Consider the following 21,826-nt stretch of genomic DNA (forward strand, 5'->3'; position numbering starts at 1 on the left):
GAACGCCTCTAGAATACTTCACCAGTTTCCGACTTCCTCTCTCCGGCATGATCACACCCGCCTCCCGCCTCCTATCAGGCCACCTCCACAATCCAAATCCCACTGCGTCAGGGCCCCCTTCCTTCCACCCTTCACCGGGTGCCTTCTTCAACTTAACTGCAAGCTGATTCCCAGGATTAGGGAAAGGGTGCATTTCTCTGGTTTAGACCCTGGGAGAATAAATTGTCCCACGTACTTTGGGACCCCATTATGGGGTTTTCTTTGCGAGTCTGGACATAGCCACTGGGAGAGGGTCTGGCTTTCCAAAGCGACCTTGTTCCCTGGCCTCCCCTCCACCCCGCCCCTCGGGAAACCCTGCTCCCTTTAGGACCTGGAGGAACCAGCGTGGGGGGTGTTACCCCTCCCCGCCCCCCGCGAAGCAGGCACCGGAACAGCTCTAATGGGAACCAGCAGACATTCCGGGAGGGCTCACAACCCGGGGTGTGGGATTCCTGTAGAGACCTCAGTGGACCGTGAGAGGCGCTGGGATGCGATGGGGGTGGGGGAGGTTGTCGAAAGACGGATCAGTGGGTGGGGGCCCCAAACCCCCAGCACGAGGAAGCGGGAGCGGGTCGCCTAGGACCCCGCGGCCGCTCACAACCCTGAACCTGACCTCTCCGGGAAGCCCCATCGCGCCGCTCTTCCCTCGCTCGCCCGCCGCCACCCCACTTGCGAATCGGGGCGTATGTGTAATTTCCCAGCGAGAGCGGACTAGGAGCGCTCTGCAACAAGGGGGCCGCCCCAAAGTCCCCCGAGAACCTCTCTGGCAGCGTCCTTAGGGCTGGGAGCCTGGAGCGGCACAGACTCGCCGGGTCGAGGCGCGCAGCCGCCAGCCCGAGTCAGCTCCGGGGCGCGCGCGTCTCGCCCCACCGGACCCTGCGTCCACCTCCCCCGCCTCGTCCCGGCCTTCGGTCGCCGCACGGGGCAGCGGGGACAGCCGCACGTGCGCGGGTTCCCGGCGTCCCCGGGGAGGGCGCTGTGCTCGCGCGCCGAGGAGGGTCCGGAGCGCCGGGTGCCGGGGTGGGGCAGCGGGGTGGGGGCTGGGGCGCCGGCCGGAGAAGTGGGAGGGGACAGGTTGGGGGGTGGTCTCTGAGGAGGAGCCAGGCTGGCTGTATTGTTCCACACTCGCCGCCCCCAGCGCGCGGCGCCCGGCCGCAGGGCGCTCTGCTAGCCGGGGTCCCCCCGCCGCCGGACCCCGCGACGAGGCCCGAGCCTTCCAGCGCGCGGGGAGACGCCTCTGCCCGGGGGTCCCGGCTCCGAGCACGGGCCCGCTCAGGTGGGGCGTGGGGAAGGGAGGAAGCCGGCGGCGACGGGCCGGGTCTCCTCCACTGCGGGAGCGGGAGGTCCCCGCGGGCCGCCCCCCGCAGCGCCTCCCCGTACCTCCCGCTCGGTCCGCGGGTCCGGAGGCGGCGCGGGCGGCGCGGGAGCGAGGGCCCCCGCCTCACCTCCGCCGCACCCCGTGCCCCGCAGGGTCATGGCCGCGGGACGCCGCCGCCGAGAGCCGCCGCGCGGATGCCGGGGCGCCCCTCCGTAGCGGGGCGCAGCCTCCTCGTCTCCCGCCCGGCCGGCCGCATGGGGGGCGGAGGGTCGGCCCTGAGGGTCTGCGCCGACCACCGCGGGGGCATCAACTGGCTCAGCCTGAGCCCGGACGGGCAGCGCCTGCTGACGGGCAGCGAGGACGGCACGGCCCGGCTCTGGAGCACCGCGGACGGCCAGTGCTGCGCGCTCCTGCAAGGTACACCCTCCCGCCGTCCCCGCGGTCCGCTCGGCCGCCGCACACCTCAGCCCTGCGGCCCGCCGGCCCCTGCCCTAGAGCCCAACCCCGCCCACGGCCGGGCCCTCGTAGGGGAGCGCTCGTGGGGGCCCAGCGTGCGAGCGGCCGAGCGCGCGCGGGGTGGGGTGCGGAGCCCGCGGGGCCGGGGTGCCCCGGCTGCAGGGGTCTCCCCTCACCTGTCCGCCCGGTGCAGGAAATCACTGCAGTCACAGCGGCCTTAAGACTCCCCCGGAACCGCACCTCCGCGCACTCCCCGCGCTAGGCAGCGCCTTCCCCCGTCTCTCGCTGCCCGAGTGGCCTTCGGCCGGACATTTCCTCCAGGAGCCATTGTCACCACCGGCGCTTGCGAGGTGCGGGCGGCACCGAGCACGGCCGGCCGTGCCCGGTCTTCACACTGCTGTTAGCCCAGTCGTGCAGACAGGGAAACTGAGGCAGGAAGTAAGTTGTCACACAGCCTGTGGGGGGTTGAGTTGAAATCTGAACGCCCCCTTCCCCATTAAAAAGCAGAGCCTTTCTGCTCTGCTCTCTCGTGCCTGCCTGTTTCTTCTGCTGGAAAATGAAGGGGCTGGGGGGGGGGTGGATCAAAGTTTCTCAAAAAGGGGTTGTTAAACCAATTTAGTATATCTGGAAACAATGCATGGCAGGAGGCACACACAGTAGGAGTACATACTGTTTGGGGTTTGTTTGTTTGTTTGGTTTAGATTTTATTTATTTATTTGATAGACATCCAGAGAGGGAACACAAGCAGGGGGAGCCGGAGAGGGAGAAGCAGGCTTCCCAGCCGAGCAGGGAGCCGGATGTGGGGCTCCATCCCAGGACTCTGGGATCATGACCTGAGCTAAAGGCAGGCTGAACCACCCAGGCCATCCGACATACATACCGTTTTATGAAAGTTTCACAAGTGCCTACATACGGGTTTATATTTGTGTATTGTCACTGGAGGTGGATGGCTTTCATACCCTGGGCCCCTGTCACATGTCTGCAGGCCAGGGCTGTGAGTCCCTGCTCCAGCTCAACCCCTGGTGTCCCCTGAGCAGCGGGTACAGCCCCTTGGAGCACAAGGTTCTGCACATGGTTATTTATCACCGCCTGGTTTTTTTCCACCACAATCAGCAAATCCTGGGTGGCCTCCCCAGGCCTTCCAAGTCCTGTAGGCACAGGGAGTACAAATCAGCTTCACTATTGGCTGATACGGACTCTATTGGTTTTGTTTTTTATTTTTTAAAAATATTTTATTTACTTATTTGACAGAAAGAGAGCACAAGCAAGGGGAGGAGAAGAGAAGCAGGCTCCCCACTGAGCAGGGAGTCTGGGATTATGACCTGGGCCAAGGCAGACACTGGAGCCACCAGGCACCCCGACCCTATTGCTTTTAAAGAAAAGCAGTTATGGTGGATATCTCACAGCCCATAGATGCATTTGGATTGGCCGTTACTTGCGGCCGGGGGTGATAAAGCAGAGTCAGTTACAAACTAACACATATTCCTCTGGCCACCCCCAAAGTCACCCCCAATGTCACACAGATTGACAGGCACTGAAGTGAGGCTGGGAGATCTAAGATCTGCCCAAAATTTATAATCCAGTTGTAGTGCTTTTCCAAACATAAGACTCATCTGGCGGGCTTTCAGAAGCATGAATTCCCAGGTCCCAGTTCCAGTGAGGGCCCTGGTGTACGACTCCAGAATTCGCGTTTCTAACAAGCTTTTGGCTGGATCTGATGCACCCTGACCCCAGGGAGCTCCCGGGCCTGGTGTCCAGTGTGGGAGCCTAGTTCGAAGGTGGGTGACCCCCCCAGTCAAGCTCCCCGCTCTTCCAGGGTGGTTCCAGGTGGGCATGGGACTCTGTACCCAGGGTCTCTCCAGAGCCCACCCTCCTGTCCAGCCCTGCTCCGCCATCACCTCCCAGCTCATGCCTGGCAACTCCCCCTCCCACCCATTTTGGTGGCCCTCACAGTGGCTTGTCCCCTCAGGACACCAACCCCCATGTCCTGGTGAGGCGGTGCCTGCCCCTCTGGTGGCCTGCTTGAGAGCCGTCCCGCTCCAAGGAAAACTATCAGATGAATCCTTGCTGCTTGTGTCTGTCAGAATTGCTTCTGCGGCTGTAAGGGTTGACAGGAGTTACCTTTCCTTATCCGGAAATCGCACTATTACACTCAACTTGAAAAAGAGTCTTTTGGGGCATGAGATACTCCTTGCGTGGCCCCCAAGGAAAGCAAGGTCTTGCCAGCTCTGCCCCCAATAAGATTTGTTTGTATTAGTGAAATAATAACCAGTGTCTTAGCATTTGTTTAATATCCTGTATTTTATTAATATCCCTCAATACACTTACTTCTTTATCCATTATAATTAATGCTCAAAACTGTGATGTGGGTAGAGCCGACACGGGTCTATAGACGGGACTAGGCAGGCACAGATCTCTTTACTGGCATACGGAGTGTTCGAAGTGTTTTCTAGATAACCTGGCCTGTGAGGTAGGTTCTGTTGTCTGCACGCCCTGAGACGGGAGCTGTTATGGGACTTGGCTGAGGTCACACTGAGGGATTGCATGGACAGCTTTGCCCCCTCTGTGTGGCTCCGGCTTGCATCAGGACAACCTACAGATCTGTGGGGCTCTCCTGACCCCCCACTCCAGGCTCTTTCTACTCCTGTTGTGGAAACTGCCAGATTGGGGTGAGTGCCAGCGCCTGCTGCAGCTCTGGGCCCCTAAGAAGGTTCTGGAGAAGAGCCTGTTGGCAGGGGGCCAAGCCTGGATTTCTGGGGCAGCGTGGCCGGTGTGCGCACCTCCTGCCGGGCATTCTCCTTCTGCCCTGGAGCTTCTTGCTCTGCTCAGCTCCCCCAGAGGGCCAGAGGCAGTTAGGGGGACCCAAGGCTTTTCTGTGAATCTTGCAGCATTTTGAAAGTTGATGTGCAGTAAAGGAAGAATAGGACAGTCCCTTGTGGGTGGGGTCTCGGTGGCCAAGTTGTCACCCTTGGTCCTGGGGAGCCGGCTGAGTCACCAGGGCCCCCCAGCTTCCCTCCCTCGGGGGCTTTCTTTTTTCAGTCCGTGGGACTGGCTTTCATGTGTAGGCTTACGGCCCAATTACTCTATAAAGGGAAGAGTCGCATTTAATGGAGTTAACCCCTCCCCCTTTTTTCCTTATTCCTTGGGTACCAGTCATTCAGCGCACTCCGCCGGCTCAGTGAGATAAGCAGCATGTCCCAAGATGACCGTCCCCATCCTGAGCTGTTCCCATGTCGTAAGGCACCGGCCTGAAGGTTCCAGCCCACCGCGGCTGTGCCACAAGCGTCCTTGTCTTCTAGCGGCGTCTCCCGGCATGGTGGGGAGCTGTTTGTTTTCAGTTCCGTGTGAACAACCGGCACCTCCTGTTTGCTGGAAGCCTGCTGGTGCCTGTCGGTCCCGATGACCCCTGACCCCTACCCGCCACAGGGAGGGGGCAGGGAGGCAGGACAGGCCGTTACTAGTCCTGAGCCCGGGCTCTGGAGCTGGGCGGCTTGGGCTCAAATCTCATTACTTAAGTTCTCACGCCTTAGTTTCTTTATCTGTGAATTGGGATGATAAAATCGTCATCCGGTCTTACGAGGTTATGAGGGGGTGGGAAAACCGGTCAGTAAAGAGCTCCTGGCGCCTGTGAGTGACCTTGTCCTCCAGGCTCACATCCACAAGCCCAGCCTGAGCCAGAGCATCTCCTTGACGCGGCGCCCGGCCAGCCCCAAACTCTCCATCCTTTGCTCCTGAGGCCCGATTCCACCATTCAAGGCTGGGAAGGTCTAGCGAGTGCTCCCGTGTTTCCGCAGGCAGAGAGGCTCGGGAGGCTCTGCGCTCCTCCCTCTTGCTCCAGCACGACAAACTCTAATAGAAAACATGTAGCATCCAACTGGCCATCTTAACCAGTTTTAAGTGTACCGTTTGAAGACAGTAAACATTGATGACCTTCTGCCATTACCAGGACCCATCTCTAGAACTTGTCCATCCCGGAAAACTGAGGCGGTGTCCACTTCGAACAATAACCCGCTTTCTCCCACCCCAGGCCTTGGCGCCCACCATCCTGCGTTCTGCCTCTGAATCTGACCCCTCTGGGGACCTCGTACAGGCTCACGTTACTTAGCAGGATGTCCTCAAGGTTCATCCCAGCTGTCGTGGCTGTCAGGATTTCCTTCCTTGGGAAGGCCGCTTACTGGTCTGCTGTCTGCCTCTTTTTGCCCATTCATCTGTCCGCAGATACTTGGGTTTCTTCCACATGATGTGCTGAGAAGTGCCGCCATGAGCTTGGGTGTGCAAATACCTCTTCCAAGCCCTGTTTTCCGTTTCTTTTGTAGAGACACAGAGGTGGGCTTGCTGAGTCATCTCCTACGTTTTTTGTTTTTTTTTTTTTTCAAAGATTTTATTTATTTATTTGAGAGAGAGAGAAAATGCACATAAGCCAGGGAAGAGACAGGGAAAGAAAGGGGCAAGCAGATTTCCTGATTAACAGGGAGCCTGACATGGGACTCGATCCCAGGATCCTGGAATCATGACCTGAGCCAAAGGCAATCGCTTAACCGACTAAGCCACCTAGGCACTCCAAAATGCAGTTTGTTGTAAGCATGGATGTGGCTGACGGAAGCACAGGTCAGTAATTCATTCTTCAGCTCTCCAGCGGCCAGCATCCGCAGGTAGTGAGCTCCCCGTGGGTGCCCACTGAGGAGGTCACAGAAGGAGGCCGGAGAGCTGCCTGGTGGAGGGTGTGGGCTGAGAGGAGCGGGACTGGAAAGACAGGCCCTGCGGTGGCACCAGCCACAGGAGCACCAGCCTGTCCTGGCTGAGTCTCCCATGGCTTTGTCAGACACAATTTCAGCCACACCTTCCACGCCAGGGACATGTAGCCTTCGCTGCTGTGGCTTGCTGACGTCACACACCCAGATGTACTTCCATCAGGCAGGAAACAAAAATGGCACCTCAACACAGTAGCTAAAGGCCAGTTTGATACAAAAAAAAAAAAAAAAAAAAGACCCTTTCCAAAGGTGGGCACGCTGTAGGGGATCCCCCGGATCCGTGGCTGGTACCCACAGGGCTCTCAGGGCTCCCAGACCTGGAGGAGCCGGGTCTGGAGCCTTCCCGGCAGCCCGGAAATGGCTGTGGAGAGGCCTCCCTCCAGGGAAGTGTGACCGAGGTTTGAGGTTTTAATGGCTGTGGGCCAGCAGATCCTGACCCAGGTCTCCTGTGGGGCTCCCAGCTGTCTGAACCCTGCAGGCGGGGTGGGGGGGTGTCAGGGAGCCCCCAGGGAGTGGGGGCGCCGCAGGGAGCAGGCCGGAGGAGAGGAGAGAGGCGGCAGAGGGAGGGGAGGCCCCGCTCTTCATGCCAAGGTAGTGGAACGAGTGTTCCAGCGTGGCCGGTGCCCACGGCAGCCCCCCTCTGCGGCCGCAGACCCCAGGAGGCCCGTGGCCCAGTGGCTCCTCCGGCACGTGGAGGGGCACTTCGACCCCCAGCTTCTAGCGAGTCCCAGGGTGTGCGGCCGGGGAGGCGGGGAGGGCCGACTTGGCAGAAAACCTTGAGCCTCAGCATGTCCTTTTGAACATAGTAACTGCATCTTATCTGCATTCTTTCTCCCTTTAAAAATGTTTATTTTTAGTTGGGCTTTTTTGCTTATTCTACCCAATTCCAACAGCTCATGGTGGTGGTGCTGTGGTCCCTGGAGACGGGATAGGCCCCCCCCCTTGTCCCCAGCCTCCCTCATCCGTCCCTCCCCAGGGGACCCTGTCGGCTGTGTGCAGTGGACCCTGTCGCACGGTCTGCGGACTGCGGTCAGGGACACGCTCTGCAGCCTCTGCCGGCTGGGCTCTGAGCTGGGGCTCGTTCAGCGTGGGTTTTCAGACGCGGAGTCGCTGCCCGGCATGCAGAGGAAGGGGCCTGTCCCTGGGAGGCCCTTGACCGCTGCACAGAATTTCAACGAGCTCCGAGCTGGCCCCTGAGGGGCAGAGGGTCAGCCTGGCCCAGCTTCAGAGATGGGATTTTTTTTTTTTACATTTAAAAAATTCTTTTCATTATTGACTCTTCACGTCTTTGTTTATAGGTATTTATATACACGTCTCTCTGTATGTATATATATTTAAAGTTTTATTTATTTTAGAGAGGGGTGGGGGAGGGGCGGGGGAGAGAGAATCCCAAGCAGACTCCATGCTCAGCACCGAGCCTGACGTGAGGCTCGATCCCTCGACCCTGAAATCACAACGTGAGCTGAAACCGAGTCACCCCTTAACCCACTGCGCTCCCCCGGTGCCCCTACAGGTATTTATATTTGTATCGTATACATCGTTCCCCCTACTTGCATGGGTCATGCAGTTGGTCCACATCCCTGGGCTAGTGGCTGTGGCTTCGCTGAGGACGGGTGCCACGGCTTACTGGCCACTCGGCTTTCCAGCACTTTTCTTGGCCTTATATACGCACACGGCAGGTCGCCTTCCTGCTGTCGGACTGTCAAGACGGGACAGAATCAGCCAGGAGGCGGCCCATGCCCTTGCGGGTGCCTCTCCTGGCTTGGCTGACCCCTGACGGTGCAGCCCCGCCCCCGGAGGATGACTGCAGGGTGGTGGGGGGGTCTGTGGGCAGGGCCGGCTCTGCTGCACCCCACTGCCCTCGGGGTGCTGGGCCACCTTCCAACCCTGGAAGCCAGGGGCCTCCTCAGACGCCGCTGGGCACCCCCATGGCAGCTCTGGTTTCAGGGTAGTTTGTTGACAATCTTAAAATATTTCATAAACATTTGGGAATTGGCAAAAAGCTGGGCTGTGTTTTGCCAAACATTTTGCCCTCGACTTTTCAACTGACGTGTATTTTAAGGAAACCTGATCTGCATCATCTCCCAGTGTTTACTTACTTCGCACAAACTTTGTTTTCTTAGAGGCCTGGTACATGCTCTCCAAGAAGACTGGAAAACATGTCTTCCTTCCTTCCTTTTTAAAAAAAATTCTCTTTCTTAGAACACAGGGAGTTGGGTTCTTCCAAGAGTAACTGAGCTAAAACCCCAGGGCCAAAAAGTGCCCATCAGCCGGAAACTGCCCAGAAAATTCTAAATCCCTGTCTGGGGGTGCCTGGGTGGCTCAGCCAGTTAAGTGTCTGCTTTCAGCTCTTCGTGATCCTGGGGTCCTTGGATCGAGCCCCACATCGGGCTCCCTGCTTGGTGGGGACCCTGCTTCCCCCTCTCCCTCTGCTGCCTACTCTGCTTATGCACTCTTTCCCTCTGTTAAATAAATAAATAAAAGCTTTCAAAAAAAAAAAATCCTTGTCTGATACCAGACATCTAGACAGAATTTTAAAATTCAGTCGCAATCTTTAACGTAATTAATATATCCCACACATGTAGATATTTGAATTAATCAATTTCTTCATCTGTGAAATGGATCTTACGTATAACATTCCTTTGATTCTATTGATTTTCTGGTTGCTGGATCCTTTTCTTTTTTTTTTTTTTAAAGGTTTTATTTATTTGAGAGAGAGAGCATGAGAGGAGAGAATGTCAGAGGGAGAAGCAGACCTGCTGTGGAGCTGGGAGCCCGATGCAGGACTCCCTGGGATCCTGGGACTCCAGCACCATGACCAGAGCCGAAGGCAGTTGCTTAACCGACTGAGCCTCCTAGGCACCCCTGGTTTCTGGATTCTTTTCAAATATACTCAGCTTCAGTTTGCTATCAGGACTCGTTATCAGGGGGAATAAAAGGTTGTTATCGGGGTGTCTGGGTGGCTCAGTCAGTTAACCGTCTGCCTTCAGCTCAGGTCATTATCCTAAGGTCCCAGGATCGAGTCCTGCAGTAGGCTCCCTGCTCAGTGGAAGCTTACTTTCCCCGTCTCTCTGCCTGCCTCTCTGCTTGTGCTCTCTCTATCTCTCTCTGTCAAATGGATAAATAAAATTTAAAAAAAAAAAAAAGAGTTGGGGCGCCTGGGTGGCTCAGTGGGTTAAAGCCTCTGCCTTCGGCTCAGGTCATGATCCCAGGGTTCTGGGATCAAGCCTCGCATTGGGCTCTGCTCAGCAGGGAGCCTGCTTCCTCCTCTCTCTCTGCCCGCCTCTCTGCCTACTTGTGATCTCTGTCTGTCAAATAAATAAATAAAATCTTTAAAAAAAAAAGTTATCTGAGGTGGAAACATGTTTTTTTAAACATACATAGGCGTTCGTGCAGGTATAGAACTAGTCCAGGCATAGAGAGAATCTTTGCATATATGGGCCTGTCTGACCCATAAATGCTGATTTTATATTCTAAACAGATTGAGATTTTATCATGCAGGACTTTAAGGGATTTTGTTGTTGTTTTTTAAGTAGACTCTATAGCCAACATGGGGCTCCAGCTCACAACCCCAAGATCAAAGTCACAGGCTCCGCTGAGCGGGCCAGCCGGCCGGCCCTGAGACAGAGCCAGGCGCCCGAGGACAGGCCCTGCTCTGACTGGGAGCTGAGTCCTTCCGGGGCTGCTTTATAAGCCAGGCCGGAAGTCAAACCACCCATCATCGCCCTGACAAGGTGGGCGAGCAGGTGCCTTTGGCCGAGCCGCGGCTCCGTGTGGCCCTCAGTCTGTCCCTAGACCTCCCTCTGCCTGAGCCTTCTCCACCGTTTCCGCCAAACACCTGAATTCCGGCCTGCGGGGCCCTCTCCTGCTTTGGCGTGGGCCGTCTTCTCCCCCTGGCTTTTCTCCCCTCCCCTCACAGGCCCCGCTTGGACCCTGCATCACCGGGCCGCAAACAGCCACCGTCCGGCATTCACCCAATCTGCGCGCCGGCCCCACGAGGCGGGGACCAGGAGATGGGGGTGTGCAGAGGTGACTCAGTGGCAGCACCAAGACCTAGGCCGGGCCTCTGGCCCCGAAGGCCAAGGCCCTGGGCCTCTATACTTCTTGCCTCGGTGACAGTGACAGTGGCTTTGTTCAGCCACTGAGTGCATACAAACAGCGGGAGTCTGGAGACAGACTGCTGAAGAAGGCAGAGGAGGAAGAGGAAGGAGAGAGAGTAGGAAAAGAGAGAACAAAAGGATCTGGGGGGGCAGAGAGAGGGGCCCCCTGAATTTCTCCCGGCAGCCCGCAGCTCCTGAGCCTCCCAGACCAAGTCGCCCCTCCAAAGGGCTGGTGATCCTGAGCTCGTCTCAAACACGCCCCAGCCCTGCTTTCTTCACAGAAGGGAGACAAAAGCTGCCATGCCCTGCGCTCACGTGTCCCCCCCCGACCCCGTCCACAGGGCACGAGAGCTACGTGACCTTCTGCCAGCTGGAGGACGAGGCCGCCTTCACATGCAGCGCTGACCGCACCATCAGAAAGTGGGACGTGCGCACCGGGCAGTGTCTGCAGGTCTTCCGAGGACACACGTCCATCGTGAACAGGTCAGTGTGGTGGGGGGAGGTGCTCCGGGGACAGAGAGGGAGGCCGTGTGGCCCCTGCCGCTGGAGGAACTGAGGTTCCCTACGTGCAGACGCGTCTGAGGTCATCAGGAGCACAGAGGATGGGGGTCCCCGGACGCTTGTGTTTCAGGCATGACATGGGCTGCATGTGGGGGGTCGGAGGCCCCACCAACACATTGATTGTGCCTGGACGCCCCCCTTGGGCACCCGGGCAGCGCACTGCCCACTGCGAGGCCCAGGGAAAAGCGACGGAGGCCACAGCTTCTGCTGATGGGAACAGATTCCAGAGGAAGTGGCCTAATTAGTACCTGACGGTCAACCAGAGGGGGTTGTGAAGACGGAGTGCAGGGTATTTTTAAACCTCCCCTTTCCATGTTGTCATTGAAATTTCCCACCCCCTCCTTCTCAAAAACGTTTGAATTTTTCCTTTCCTTATTGAATTTGGGTCTGAGCTGAGCCATGAAAATTCCTTTGCTAATCAGATCAATTTGACACCATTTATGTAACTTGCGGTGGCCGTCTTAGACTCCCGAGGGAGTGTCCGGTATGACCAGGGGTCTGGGCGCCTGCCCACCTGCAGTCAGAGCTGTGCACCCACAGGGCAGGAGCGAGGTACCGACCCTCCGCAGAGACGCAAGTGTTGTGCTGGCTCGGGACGCCTGTGAGGGGACAAGTCACCTTCCCACAGCCGAGATTTCCCCGGCCTCCTTAGCTGGAGCCCGCAGGGTCCCACCTGCCACCAGGGGCGAGCCCGCGAGGTGGTGCAGGACGTCCCACCTCCTGCTGGTCGCTTCCCGACACCCTTCCTTGAGAAAGCGTGGGACTGGGGGAAGGTGTGGGTATGTGGGAGTCTCGTGCCATGAGACAGGGCGGCAGGGAGAGGCCACATCTCAGGGGACAGGCGTGCGTCCAGCTTGTAACCGGAAACTCTCAGCTGCTCCTCAAAAGCAAACCTGGGTAATTGAGGCCAGAAATTATGCTCCGCGGGGTTGCGACTCTCCTGGGCACACACGCCCCATACACACACATCCACGCGCCCCATGTCTGAGGGGTCGGGGTCCCAAATGGACCATGCTGGGTAGACACTAAGTCTTGCTTAGCCACTGGATTGTGTTACTGAGTAGCCTGTGCCCAGGGAATCAACTGCTCTGTCCCCACACTTGTGACACATGCCCAGTGCAGCTGTCCCGCCCCTTTGTGGGCTCCAGGGGGTGCGGAGGGGGGGGGGCTCAGGGCTTCTTAACACGGGTGTGTGAACAGAGTCTTTGATGTTAAGCAAAGTTCTATAGTGAAGACAAACGTGTATTTCCTGGGAAGAAGTTCTTAGTGTTCACCGAAGTGAGACTGAAAGTCCTGAGTATTTGCTGCCCCGGGAGCCTCTCCTCTCCCCATGGGTGCGAACAGAGCTCCGCTCCACCCACATGAGGTTCTCCCGGCTCACTGAACACAGAGGACACCAGACAAAGGGCCCTCCTGACGGCCTGTTAGGCACCCCTGTGTGGTCTGACCCCTGCCCTAAGCCCTACGAAGTTTGACCCCTGCCCCTTAGCCCTGCATGCTCTGACCCCTGCCCCTTAGCCCCGCATGCTCTGATCTCTGCCCCTTAGCCCTGCATGCTCTGACCGCTGCCCCTTAGCCCTGCATGCTCTGACCTCTGCCCTCTCCCTCTTCCCACCAGGATCCTGGTCGCCAACAACCAGCTCTTCAGCAGCTCCTACGACCGCACAGCTCGAGCCTGGAGCGTGGACAAGGGACAGGTGGCTCAGGAGTTCCGAGGCCACCGCAACTGCGTGCTGACCCTAGCCTACTCCGCGCCCTGGGACCTGCCCGGGGCTCCCTGTGCCGAGGAGGTTGGGGGGCTCCTGGTGACGGGCAGCACGGATGGCACGGCCAAGGTGTGGCAGGTGGCCAGCGGCTGCTGCCACCAGACGCTGCGGGGCCACACGGGAGCCGTGCTCTGCCTTGTGCTGGACACGCCCAGTCACACCGCCTTCACCGGCAGCACCGACGCCACAATCCGCGCCTGGGACATCCTGAGCGGGGAGCAGCTGAGGGTGTTCAGGGAGCACCAGGGCTCTGTCATCTGTCTGGAGGTGAGATCTGCCTGGCCCTCGCCTGTCTTATGAGGGAGGCCCCCGGGGGGCCTTCTGAGCCACCACCCTCCCCCGAGTCCTAGTTAGCTTGGGCCGAGGAACAGAGTACTGCAGTCAGGGACAGTGGACATGACAGAGACAGATGGTCTCACCGCTCTGGGGCTGCAAGCCTGAGACCCGGGGGTCGGCGTGTAGCTGGGCGTCTTCTCATGGCATTGTCCCTGTCCACCCTCCGCATCCAGGTGTCCTCTTCCTATAAGGACTCCAGTCCTATGGATTAGGTCCCACCCCCGTGACCTCATTTTAACTTAACTACGTCCTTAAAGACCCTGTCTCCAAACACACCCGCCCTCACGGATACGAGGGTCACAGCTATTGTCAACATAGGAATTCTGGTTTTTTTACATGTTAAGGGAAGGTTATGTCTACCCAGAAACGCTGGTCCCTCATTCCTCCATCCAAAAGTTCTACAACATGAAATTGGGTTTTTTTTTAAAGGCTTGGCACAAAAATGTCCTTGGCGGCGAAGCCTGGCCCGCACAGATAGGAAGCTCGCTGGAGCTCACTTGGTCCCATTTCCTGGGACTAGGCATTCCTTTGCTGTAGAAACACGAGGGTGTTGCTCAAATCCCAAAACTCCTGAAATACATCTGGCTCCAGGGTTTTGGATCAGGGATTCTGAGCGTGAAATCGGGCCCACCCCTGGTGGTTGTGAGGGCTCCACGGACTAGCAGTGGGTGTGACCCAGACGTGAGCCCCTCGGGTGCCTGGTAGCTTGCGCTGTGGTTGGCCATCCAGCTGTGGCTGCCTGTGCTTATAGGTGCTCATTGTACACGTGAGAGGCTCAGAGGGGGTGAGCAACTTGTCCACGGCCTCACAGCTGCTGAGGGGCAGCATAGAAAGGTGTGATGGGGCCTGCACCCTGCTGGGCTGGGGGAACCCCCTCCCGCAGTCTCTCCCCTGAGGCGGGATGTCTGGAGCCCACCTGTGCTCGGCAGCCTGGCCTGGCAGCTTCATCCCCTGCCCCGAGAGCATCTGTGGCCGGGAGCTGAGCAGGGAGAGGCCCGCGCCCCAGGGGCCTCCACAGCAGAGGCCCAGGCCTGCTTGGATGGATTGCACAGCAGGGAGATGGCCCCTGAGCCCCGGCCCCCCAGAGCTGTCTTGGCTGAGGAAGTCTTGCAGGTCCTGTCCTCTGTGACATGCCCCCGTCAGGGTCTGTGTGCTTTCTCATGTGCCTCGGGCCTCCTCTGGCCTCCCCAAGCTGCCCGGCTGTTCCCCGTGGACGTCCTCATAGGAAAGCAGCCAAAGTGAACAGTGAGGTCTGAGGCAGCCAAGGACAACATGCTTGGAGCTTATCCTGGGCCTCTGGACTCGTGATTTGTACTTTGAAATGGAGCTTCTTGGTCACTTGTAAACACAGTGCGACAGGCCCCGCGTTCTTGGGACGCACTGTGTGGTGAGCAGGAGGCATCGTCCCGTTGCCACAGCCGCCATGGAAGCTTAGGGCCCCCCTTACGGGGACTCAGTGGCACAGAGAGGCCCAGGGGCCCACGGGGACCTCCAGCCCACAGGCCACACTCACCAGTTCCCTTAATTTCAGGTCTGTGAGTCTCAGTGGGAAGTTGGGGAAGCGTGGTCCCTGGAGGCTTTGAGGCTGCCTCTAAAGTGATGGTTGTTGGGGACGGTCAGGACACACGGGGCCAGGAGTGAATGGCCTAAAGCCAAGTCTGACCTGGGCTGTGGCTGGGGTGGAAATATAATCTGGACTGGTCAGAGCCCTGTCCTCCAGGAACTCATAGGGGAAAACTGGGGCAGCCGCGGGCCCTGGAGTGCAAAGGGGCCCAGAGTGTGGCTGTCGTTGGGCGGGTGTGTGCTCAAGGTAGGAAGGCGGGGGCCATGGTAAGGATGCCGGGGGCCAGTCTGTGCTGCCTCCAGGCCTGCCGCCTGGTGCCCCAGCTGAAGGGCCTCCTCTTTCCTAAGGCTTCAGGGGTCGCTGGGCCCCAGCACCGGCACAAATGGCTCTCCAGGGCTCCCAGCCGCCCTCCGTGCCCGGCTTCCAGTTCTCCTCTGCTTCGCTGCTAACCAGAGGGGCTGGGTGGGGACTCTCTTGGCTGCCGGGATTTGGTCTAGATGAACCTGCAGAATTATTTTAGTAGTCTTTGCCCTTCCCTTGGGCTCGGACTGGTCTGCCTCGGCCAGGGGAGCTCCTGCAAAGGGCCTCCGACACCACATCCCTTCTCTCCGAGACCGTTGCCTTCTCTCCTGTGACACCCAGCAGGGGTGTGAAAGCCACTCTGGTCAGCTGGGGCAGGCAGGAGGTGGGGGAGCCTGTCTCCAGGGCTCTTCCCTCCCCACCAGGGCAGCCCCGGCAGCCCTGTCCTCCGCAGGGATGATGGAGGGAACCGCTGGTGCAGCGGGGCCATAGCTACAGGCGGATTCCCAGGAAACTTTCAGGCACGGACGGTTCTTCCCCAGCAGCTGCGGACAAGAGACGCTGCCGACAGTAACGACACGCAGGAACATTCTGTGGCGCTTGCTCCTAGCGCGCCGAGCGCCCCCAGGCCTTCTCCCGCCCGCCACGGGAAGGCTCTGACACGATGCTTCTCTCTCGGTGCGGGGGAGCCGTCGGGGCCGTGGCCGGGGGCAAAGCGGCAGGATTCTCGGGTGGGCCGTTGGGTGGGTTCCCCCGGCAGGGTCTTCCCCGCTCGTCCACGGTTCCCAGTGACGGGCACGCGCCCCTCGCCCACCACACGGAGTGGTCTGGGGGATCCGAGTCACCTGCTGCGGCAGCAGCCCGGGCCCAGCGCCGCCCTCCCTCCTCCTCCCCCAGCTGGTGAACCGGCACGTGTACTCGGGCAGCGCCGACAGGACGGTCAAGTGCTGGCTGGCAGACACCGGGGAGTGCGTGCGCACGTTTGCGGCGCACCGGCACAGCGTGAGCGCCCTCAGATACCACGCGGGCACCTGTAAGTGACTCCCGCCCGGCCCCAGCTGCTCCCACCCGCCTGCGCTGCCTCCGCCCTTCACGCCTCGCCCCCACCAGATCCTCCCGCCCTCGGGGCCCCTCGGGGCTTCTGCGCCCTACTTCTTACTTCTTCCCTCCTGAGCCTCAGCGGCCCTTTGGGGTGGTCAGCATCGAGAGAGCACAAGCAGGGGAAGCAGCAGGGGGAGAGGGAGAAGCAGGCGCCCCTGAGCAGAGAGGACCCTGGGATCCTGACCTGAGTCAAGGACAGACGCTTAACCGACCAAGTCATCCAGGCACCCCCGCCCCAGGGTTATTAACAAATTACAGCCCAAATGCTTAGGAGCCCCAGGAATAAGCGCATCTCAGGGACACATTCCCGCCAGACTGAAGAGCCACGTGGGTTTGGCTTCACCTGGCATTACATTTGGCTGCAGATAGCAGAAAGCCCAGATAACAGTGCCTTGAATGAAACAGTGGTTTATTTTTCTCAGATAGAATTTCTGAGGCTGGCCGTGCAGGCAGGAATGGATGGTTCCACAAAGTTACCAGGCACCCAGTTTCCTTTGATCACTTTGCTTTATAGCTCTTAGTATACATCTTCTATCTTTTAGGGGGCCTCATAGTTTAATGTAGCTGCTGAAGCTCCAGCCATCATATCACGTTTTAGGCAGACAGGAAGAAGAAGGAAAGGTAAAACGATGTGTCTCTTAGTTGAGTGGGTCTCTTTAAAGATCTTTCTTGGAAGCTCTACCCAAAGACTTGGCATACATCTCTTTGCTGCCTGAAAGAGAGACTGAATAATAAAATCTCTTATCTGGGGATATTGCTGCCAACTTTAATCAGGTTATTTTGGAAAGAAAGATGGGCAGAATGGCATATTGGATAGGCAACAAGCTCTTTGTCCCACAGTTCTCAAACTGACACACCTAAGCTTTGCTGGCTCTTCCCTGAGGCCTGGCTCATGTGCACACCCTAGACACACCCAGAAGACAGACACTGCTCCAGAAAGCACTCCCCCCACCCCAACACACCTCACCATACCTACATGAGAGTGGGGCTTCCAGGTTCCTGAACATCTCTTTCCCAAAACAATGCCCAGCATTACGTTTTGCTATTGCCCCCGTCCCTGCTCTGTTCTCTCTCTCTCTCTCTCTCTCTCTCTCTCTCACACACACACACACACACACACACACACACTCACACTGAAGGAGCAGATGGGTGTGGGGGAGATGCAGCACAAAATTCAAGTTGACTTCACAGCACGGGTGTTAAATGAAGATAGAATGTGGATCTCTGAAAATAGAGCTTGAGATACCCTCGGGATTTAGGTGTCTGACACGGGAAAATTATTTTTTCCTTCTTCCTGGGTCCAAGCCTGTTAATGTTAAGTGTGATTCTGGCTCTGCTCCCAAGTCAGGACCTCTGGTTTAAAAAGATTAAAGTCGCCCAGAGCGCCACCCCTTGGCAGCAGCTGGGATAGACCCCACCTGCTGCCCACTATAAAGGAAACTGGTCCTGGCCATTGCCAACAGGCTGTGGGAGTGATAGGACTTAATTCCTGACCCTTTTCCCCTCCACTGGACACCCAGAAGCCACACTGGGTTGGGGTAGGGGAAGCAGGAAAGGAACAGAAGAGACCCAGGAAGGAAACTCCCCCTCTAGAGACATATTCACCAGTAGCTTCAGCAGCAAGGCTGGGAATAGGCAGGTGAAGCAGTAATCCGGGTAAAGAAGACATCCCTGAGGCTAGGGATCCCCCATAGCTTGCTCAGGCTGCTGGGTGGGTGCGGTAGTTGCTGTGGGGACCACACCAGGGGCGCTTCTCTCTGCCGCCCCTCAGGTTCTCTGCCCTAGAGTGTTTTCCTGTGAGGAGCAGGTTGGAGGAGCTGACACCCCAAAGAGAGGCCCTCAACCAATGACCTGCCCCCCTCTCCCAGGGCTCCGGCTCTGAGACGTGGTCTGCACTTTCTCCGAGGGGTCCCCCTGCAGTCACCTGCTCACTAATTCGCCTGTATGGACATCCTTCCTGTTTCTCTCCCCACTTGGTGGAATGCTAGGCCAGATGAAGTACTTGAACTCCAATCCTAGCGTCAGGGTCATTTCTGGGAGAGCGCAGGCTGGGACCATAAGTAGACACCGGAGTTCTTGTGGTCAGCACTCAGTGTGGTCCCTGACCCGCAGAATCAGCGGCAGCTGGCACTGGTTAGGCAAGGAGGCGCGCAGGTCCCGCCCCAGACCTCCTAAGACGGAAACTCAGGTGGGCTCAGCAATCTGCCTTAACCGCCATCCAGGTGACTCAGGTGCTCACGGAGTCTGAGAACTCTTGAACTAAGCTCTAACGTAGGAAAAGGCGCAAGGAAGGTCAAATCCTGGCCCTTGCCGGGGAGAGGTTGGGCAGGGGCGCTCTAGCGAACGCCAGAGGGTCTAGGCTCTGTTTGGAGGGCCAAGTTCATTACTGAGGAGAGGAAGGAACAAATTTCTAGTTGGTCCTTGTCCCAGTAGGCAACTCAGATGTTGGGGGGGGGGGTAGATGACTTCCCACCCCACCCCGACCCCACCCCAAGGCAGTGGCTTTAGAGCAGGGAAGCAGGCCTCACCAAAGGCTTCCACCAAACAGTCTGAGCGAGGGCACCTGGGCGGAGGTGGTACTCAGGAGGGACAGGAGCCCGGGCGGGAGAGGGCAGCCGCGGTCCTGCAGAGCACGGGGAGGTGGGTGATCCCCCGAGTTCCCAGGCCGGTAGCAGCAGAATGAAGGTGCCGCCTCCTTCCTTGCAAGGGGCTCCCGCTAGTTCCCGTTCGAACCTTATGACCTCCCGGTGAGGCGGGCGGAGGGGCCCGGGCCCGCCCCGCCGCACCCCTGCCCAGGCCCAGCGGCGCCCTGTGTTCACAGTATTCACGGGCAGCGGAGACGCCCGCGCGCGCGCCTTCGACGCCCAGTCCGGAGCGCTGCAGAGGGTGTTCCGCGGCCACGCCTTCGTCATCAACTGCATCCAGGTAGGCGCTCGCGCCGCCCCCGGGCTCTGCCTCGGCGGGGAGGGAAGGCCGCCCGCCGCACCCCGAGGCCCCCGGCGGAGAGGCCGCCGGCCCTCGGCTTAGGTAGGTGCCGTTCGCGCCCGCGAGCGAAGCTGCGGGCCCTGCGGAGGGGAGGGCGGCCCGGGCGCCCCCGCAGCGCCGCCCCACGCGCCGCCCCGCGCCCGCAGGTGCACGAACAGGTGCTGTACACGGCGTCGCACGACGGCGCGCTGCGCCTCTGGGATGTGCGCGGCCTCCCGTGCGCGCCGCCGCCGCGCCCCGCCGCCCCCGCGCGCAGCCGCTCCCGCCTCTTCAGCAACAAGGTGGGCTGCGCCGCCGCGCCCCTGCAGCCCGCCTGAGCGCCCCGACTCTGCCCCGCCTCGGTGTCCGTGGATTCTGAAGCCCCGTCCCGTCCCGTGGACGGCGACCGTGCTCGCCCTCGGGGACCACGCCTCCGTCCCCGCCACCCCCAGCAGAGCGGCCCCGCTCTCGGGTCTGCACCTGGCCCAGCGGGACCCTCCCGACCCAGGGTCTGCGGCCCCACAGCCCCCAGGGCCTGAGGTCCCCAGAAGCTAAACCCATCCTGGGGGGAAACGGGACTTCTTCAAAGAGCCCAGCAGCAGCTGTCATTAAGTTTGGCAGATTGTCCTGAGGACGCTGGTGAAGAACCGAAATACACGTCCTTCCACGCGCTCTGGAATATGTCTTTTGTTCTGCAAACTCAGCGGCCCGTCGGAGGGAGGAGGGGTTCCCGGAACCGGGGCTTCGCACACCCGCCCGGGCCTGCCTCTCCTCGAGGGGGCACTGAGGGGCTGCGGCCCGATGACCCTTGGTGTCACTCGTATGGGGAGTGGCCATGGGAGAGGCGCTTCGTCCTGTGACAGTGACATCGGGGAGCCGTCACCCCTGCTCTGAAGCCCCCAAGTCGGCCGGAACCGAGGAGGGCTCCCCGCCGCCCCGTCTGGGTCTGGAGTTCAAAGGCCCCGGCAGTCGCCTGCCGGTCGCGCTGCGCAGCGCGGGCGCCCGACGCGGGACGCGGGGAAGGGGTGGGCCATCCCTCGGCGGAGAAGCTGGAGGGGCTTCCTGGGGGAGGTGGGGCCGGGGCTCCGGAGAGGCCCCGAGGGGAGCCGCCCCCAGCTGCCCCCTCGTCACCTGAAGGGGGCGCGCTGCCAGCCCTCGGCTGGGGCGGGAGGAGAAGCCGCGGGGCGGTGTCTGCGGTCGAGGGCTCGGCATCTGGCGGAGGCCGGGAGCCTCTGGTGCGGAGGAGCGGACCGTGCACTGCGCTCACCGAGAGCTAGTGCGTCCGCGTCGCGCTCTGGGGGTGGGGGGTGCAGGTCCAGGCCGGACGGGTGGGGCCCTCCCCCTCAGGCCCGAATAGGTACGCGATGGGCACCTGGGGCGGTAGGAAGGGACGCCTACCTTCGTGACTGCGCGCTAGGCCACACCCCGGGAACGCGGGGGCCTCGCCAGGAAGGGAGGCTGGCGGGGGAGAAGCAGGCGCGGCAGCGTCCTGGGGCTGGGCCTCGCGCGGGTCTGCGGCGCCCACAGCTGCGGCTGCAGGGCCATGGCTACCGGCGGGGCTGCCCGGGAGCGGAGGGCAGCCCAGGGAGCGCCGGCACCGGGACCACCTCGAGTACTGGTGCCCGGATTTGCGCTGAGCCCGCAGAGGGGCGGCTGGAGTAACCAGCCGCTCCCGGACGCGCGCAGGCGCTGAGCTTTCCTGCCTCTCCTGTCACCCTCCGCCACCTCTGATACCCCGTCCCCTCCAAGCGTACCAGAGACAGACACAGGGGCTCGGACACACCCGGGAAAGAGCCCCGGGGTGGATCGGGACACAGGAGCTGCTAGATAATCTGTTCTCCCACCTGCCTCCCCTGGACAGAGTAGGAAATGGAAACCTGGTGGGATTTTGTTTTTGTTTTTTATAAAGATTTTATTTATTTGACCGAGATCACAAGTAGGCAGAGAGGCAGGCAGAGAGAGAGGGGAGGAAGCAGGCTCCCCGCTGAGCAGAGAGCCTGATGGGGGACTGGATCCCAGGACCCTGAGATCATGACCTGAGCGGAAGGCAGAGGCTTTAACCTATTGAGCCACCCAGGCGCCCCTGGGGGTTGGGGTTGGGTTTTTTGTTTATTTGTCTTTTGGGTAGTTATATAGCAGAGTGCATTTGGGTAATATTTATTTCTCCAGCACACAAGGCTCTGTTAGATGTTGATGATGTTAAGACCAGATGACCAGGTATTCTTTGCCTTTGATAAATAGGGCCGGATTGAGGTGGGGTGGGGAGGGAGGACATATGGGCAGGGACAGGCAGCAGAGGGTCACCAAAGCCCAGAGCTCCCGGAATTTCATGAGAGGGATCGACATCGGATGTGAAGAGACGCCAGCGTCTCACTCCTGCTCGGAGTCCTGTGAGGGCCTGCGTGTCCGGCCACTGCAGTCCAGACCCCTGCCTGCCTTTCAGGGCGCTCTGCAGTTGGACTGGCGGTCCTTCCTGCCTCATCCTCTGCCCCACCCCACCGTCTGGTGGGCCTAGAACAGCCCTGACCTCATGGATACAGCACACTCGGCCTGTCCTATACCAACTATTA

General features: G+C 59.6%; 1 protein-coding gene across 2 annotated transcripts; it reads left to right on the forward strand.

The window, feature by feature from the left end:
- The first annotated feature begins 441 nt into the window (after positions 1-441).
- On the forward strand, positions 442-19,935 carry WDR86 (WD repeat domain 86). 2 transcript variants are annotated; one of them, XM_045086361.1, is made up of 7 exons: positions 442-1,315; positions 1,510-1,774; positions 11,006-11,147; positions 12,844-13,258; positions 16,089-16,224; positions 19,114-19,217; positions 19,424-19,935. In XM_045086361.1, the coding sequence occupies exons 2-7, from the start codon at positions 1,552-1,554 to the stop codon at positions 19,592-19,594; spliced, it is 1,191 nt and encodes a 396-aa protein (XP_044942296.1). In that variant the 5' UTR covers positions 442-1,315; positions 1,510-1,551; the 3' UTR covers positions 19,595-19,935. The 2 variants fall into 2 exon arrangements, with proteins under 2 accessions (XP_044942296.1, XP_044942297.1); XM_045086362.1 differs by having other exon boundaries at positions 442-512.
- Positions 19,936-21,826: the final 1,891 nt, after the last annotated feature.

This window comes from Mustela putorius, unplaced genomic scaffold (assembly GCF_011764305.1).
Source record: "Mustela putorius furo isolate JIRA1106 unplaced genomic scaffold, ASM1176430v1.1 tig00000929_pilon_pilon_pilon, whole genome shotgun sequence".
Taxonomy (NCBI): Eukaryota; Metazoa; Chordata; class Mammalia; order Carnivora; family Mustelidae; genus Mustela; species Mustela putorius.

Coding starts and splice junctions, on each gene's coding strand:
- WDR86 (XM_045086361.1), top strand. CDS start 1,552: ATGCCGGGGCGCCCCTCCGTAGCGGGGCGCAGCCTCCTCGTCTCCCGC. Junction 1,775..11,005: donor GTGCTGCGCGCTCCTGCAAG/GTACACCCTCCC, acceptor CCCCGTCCACAG/GGCACGAGAGCTACGTGACC. Junction 11,148..12,843: donor CACACGTCCATCGTGAACAG/GTCAGTGTGGTG, acceptor TCTTCCCACCAG/GATCCTGGTCGCCAACAACC.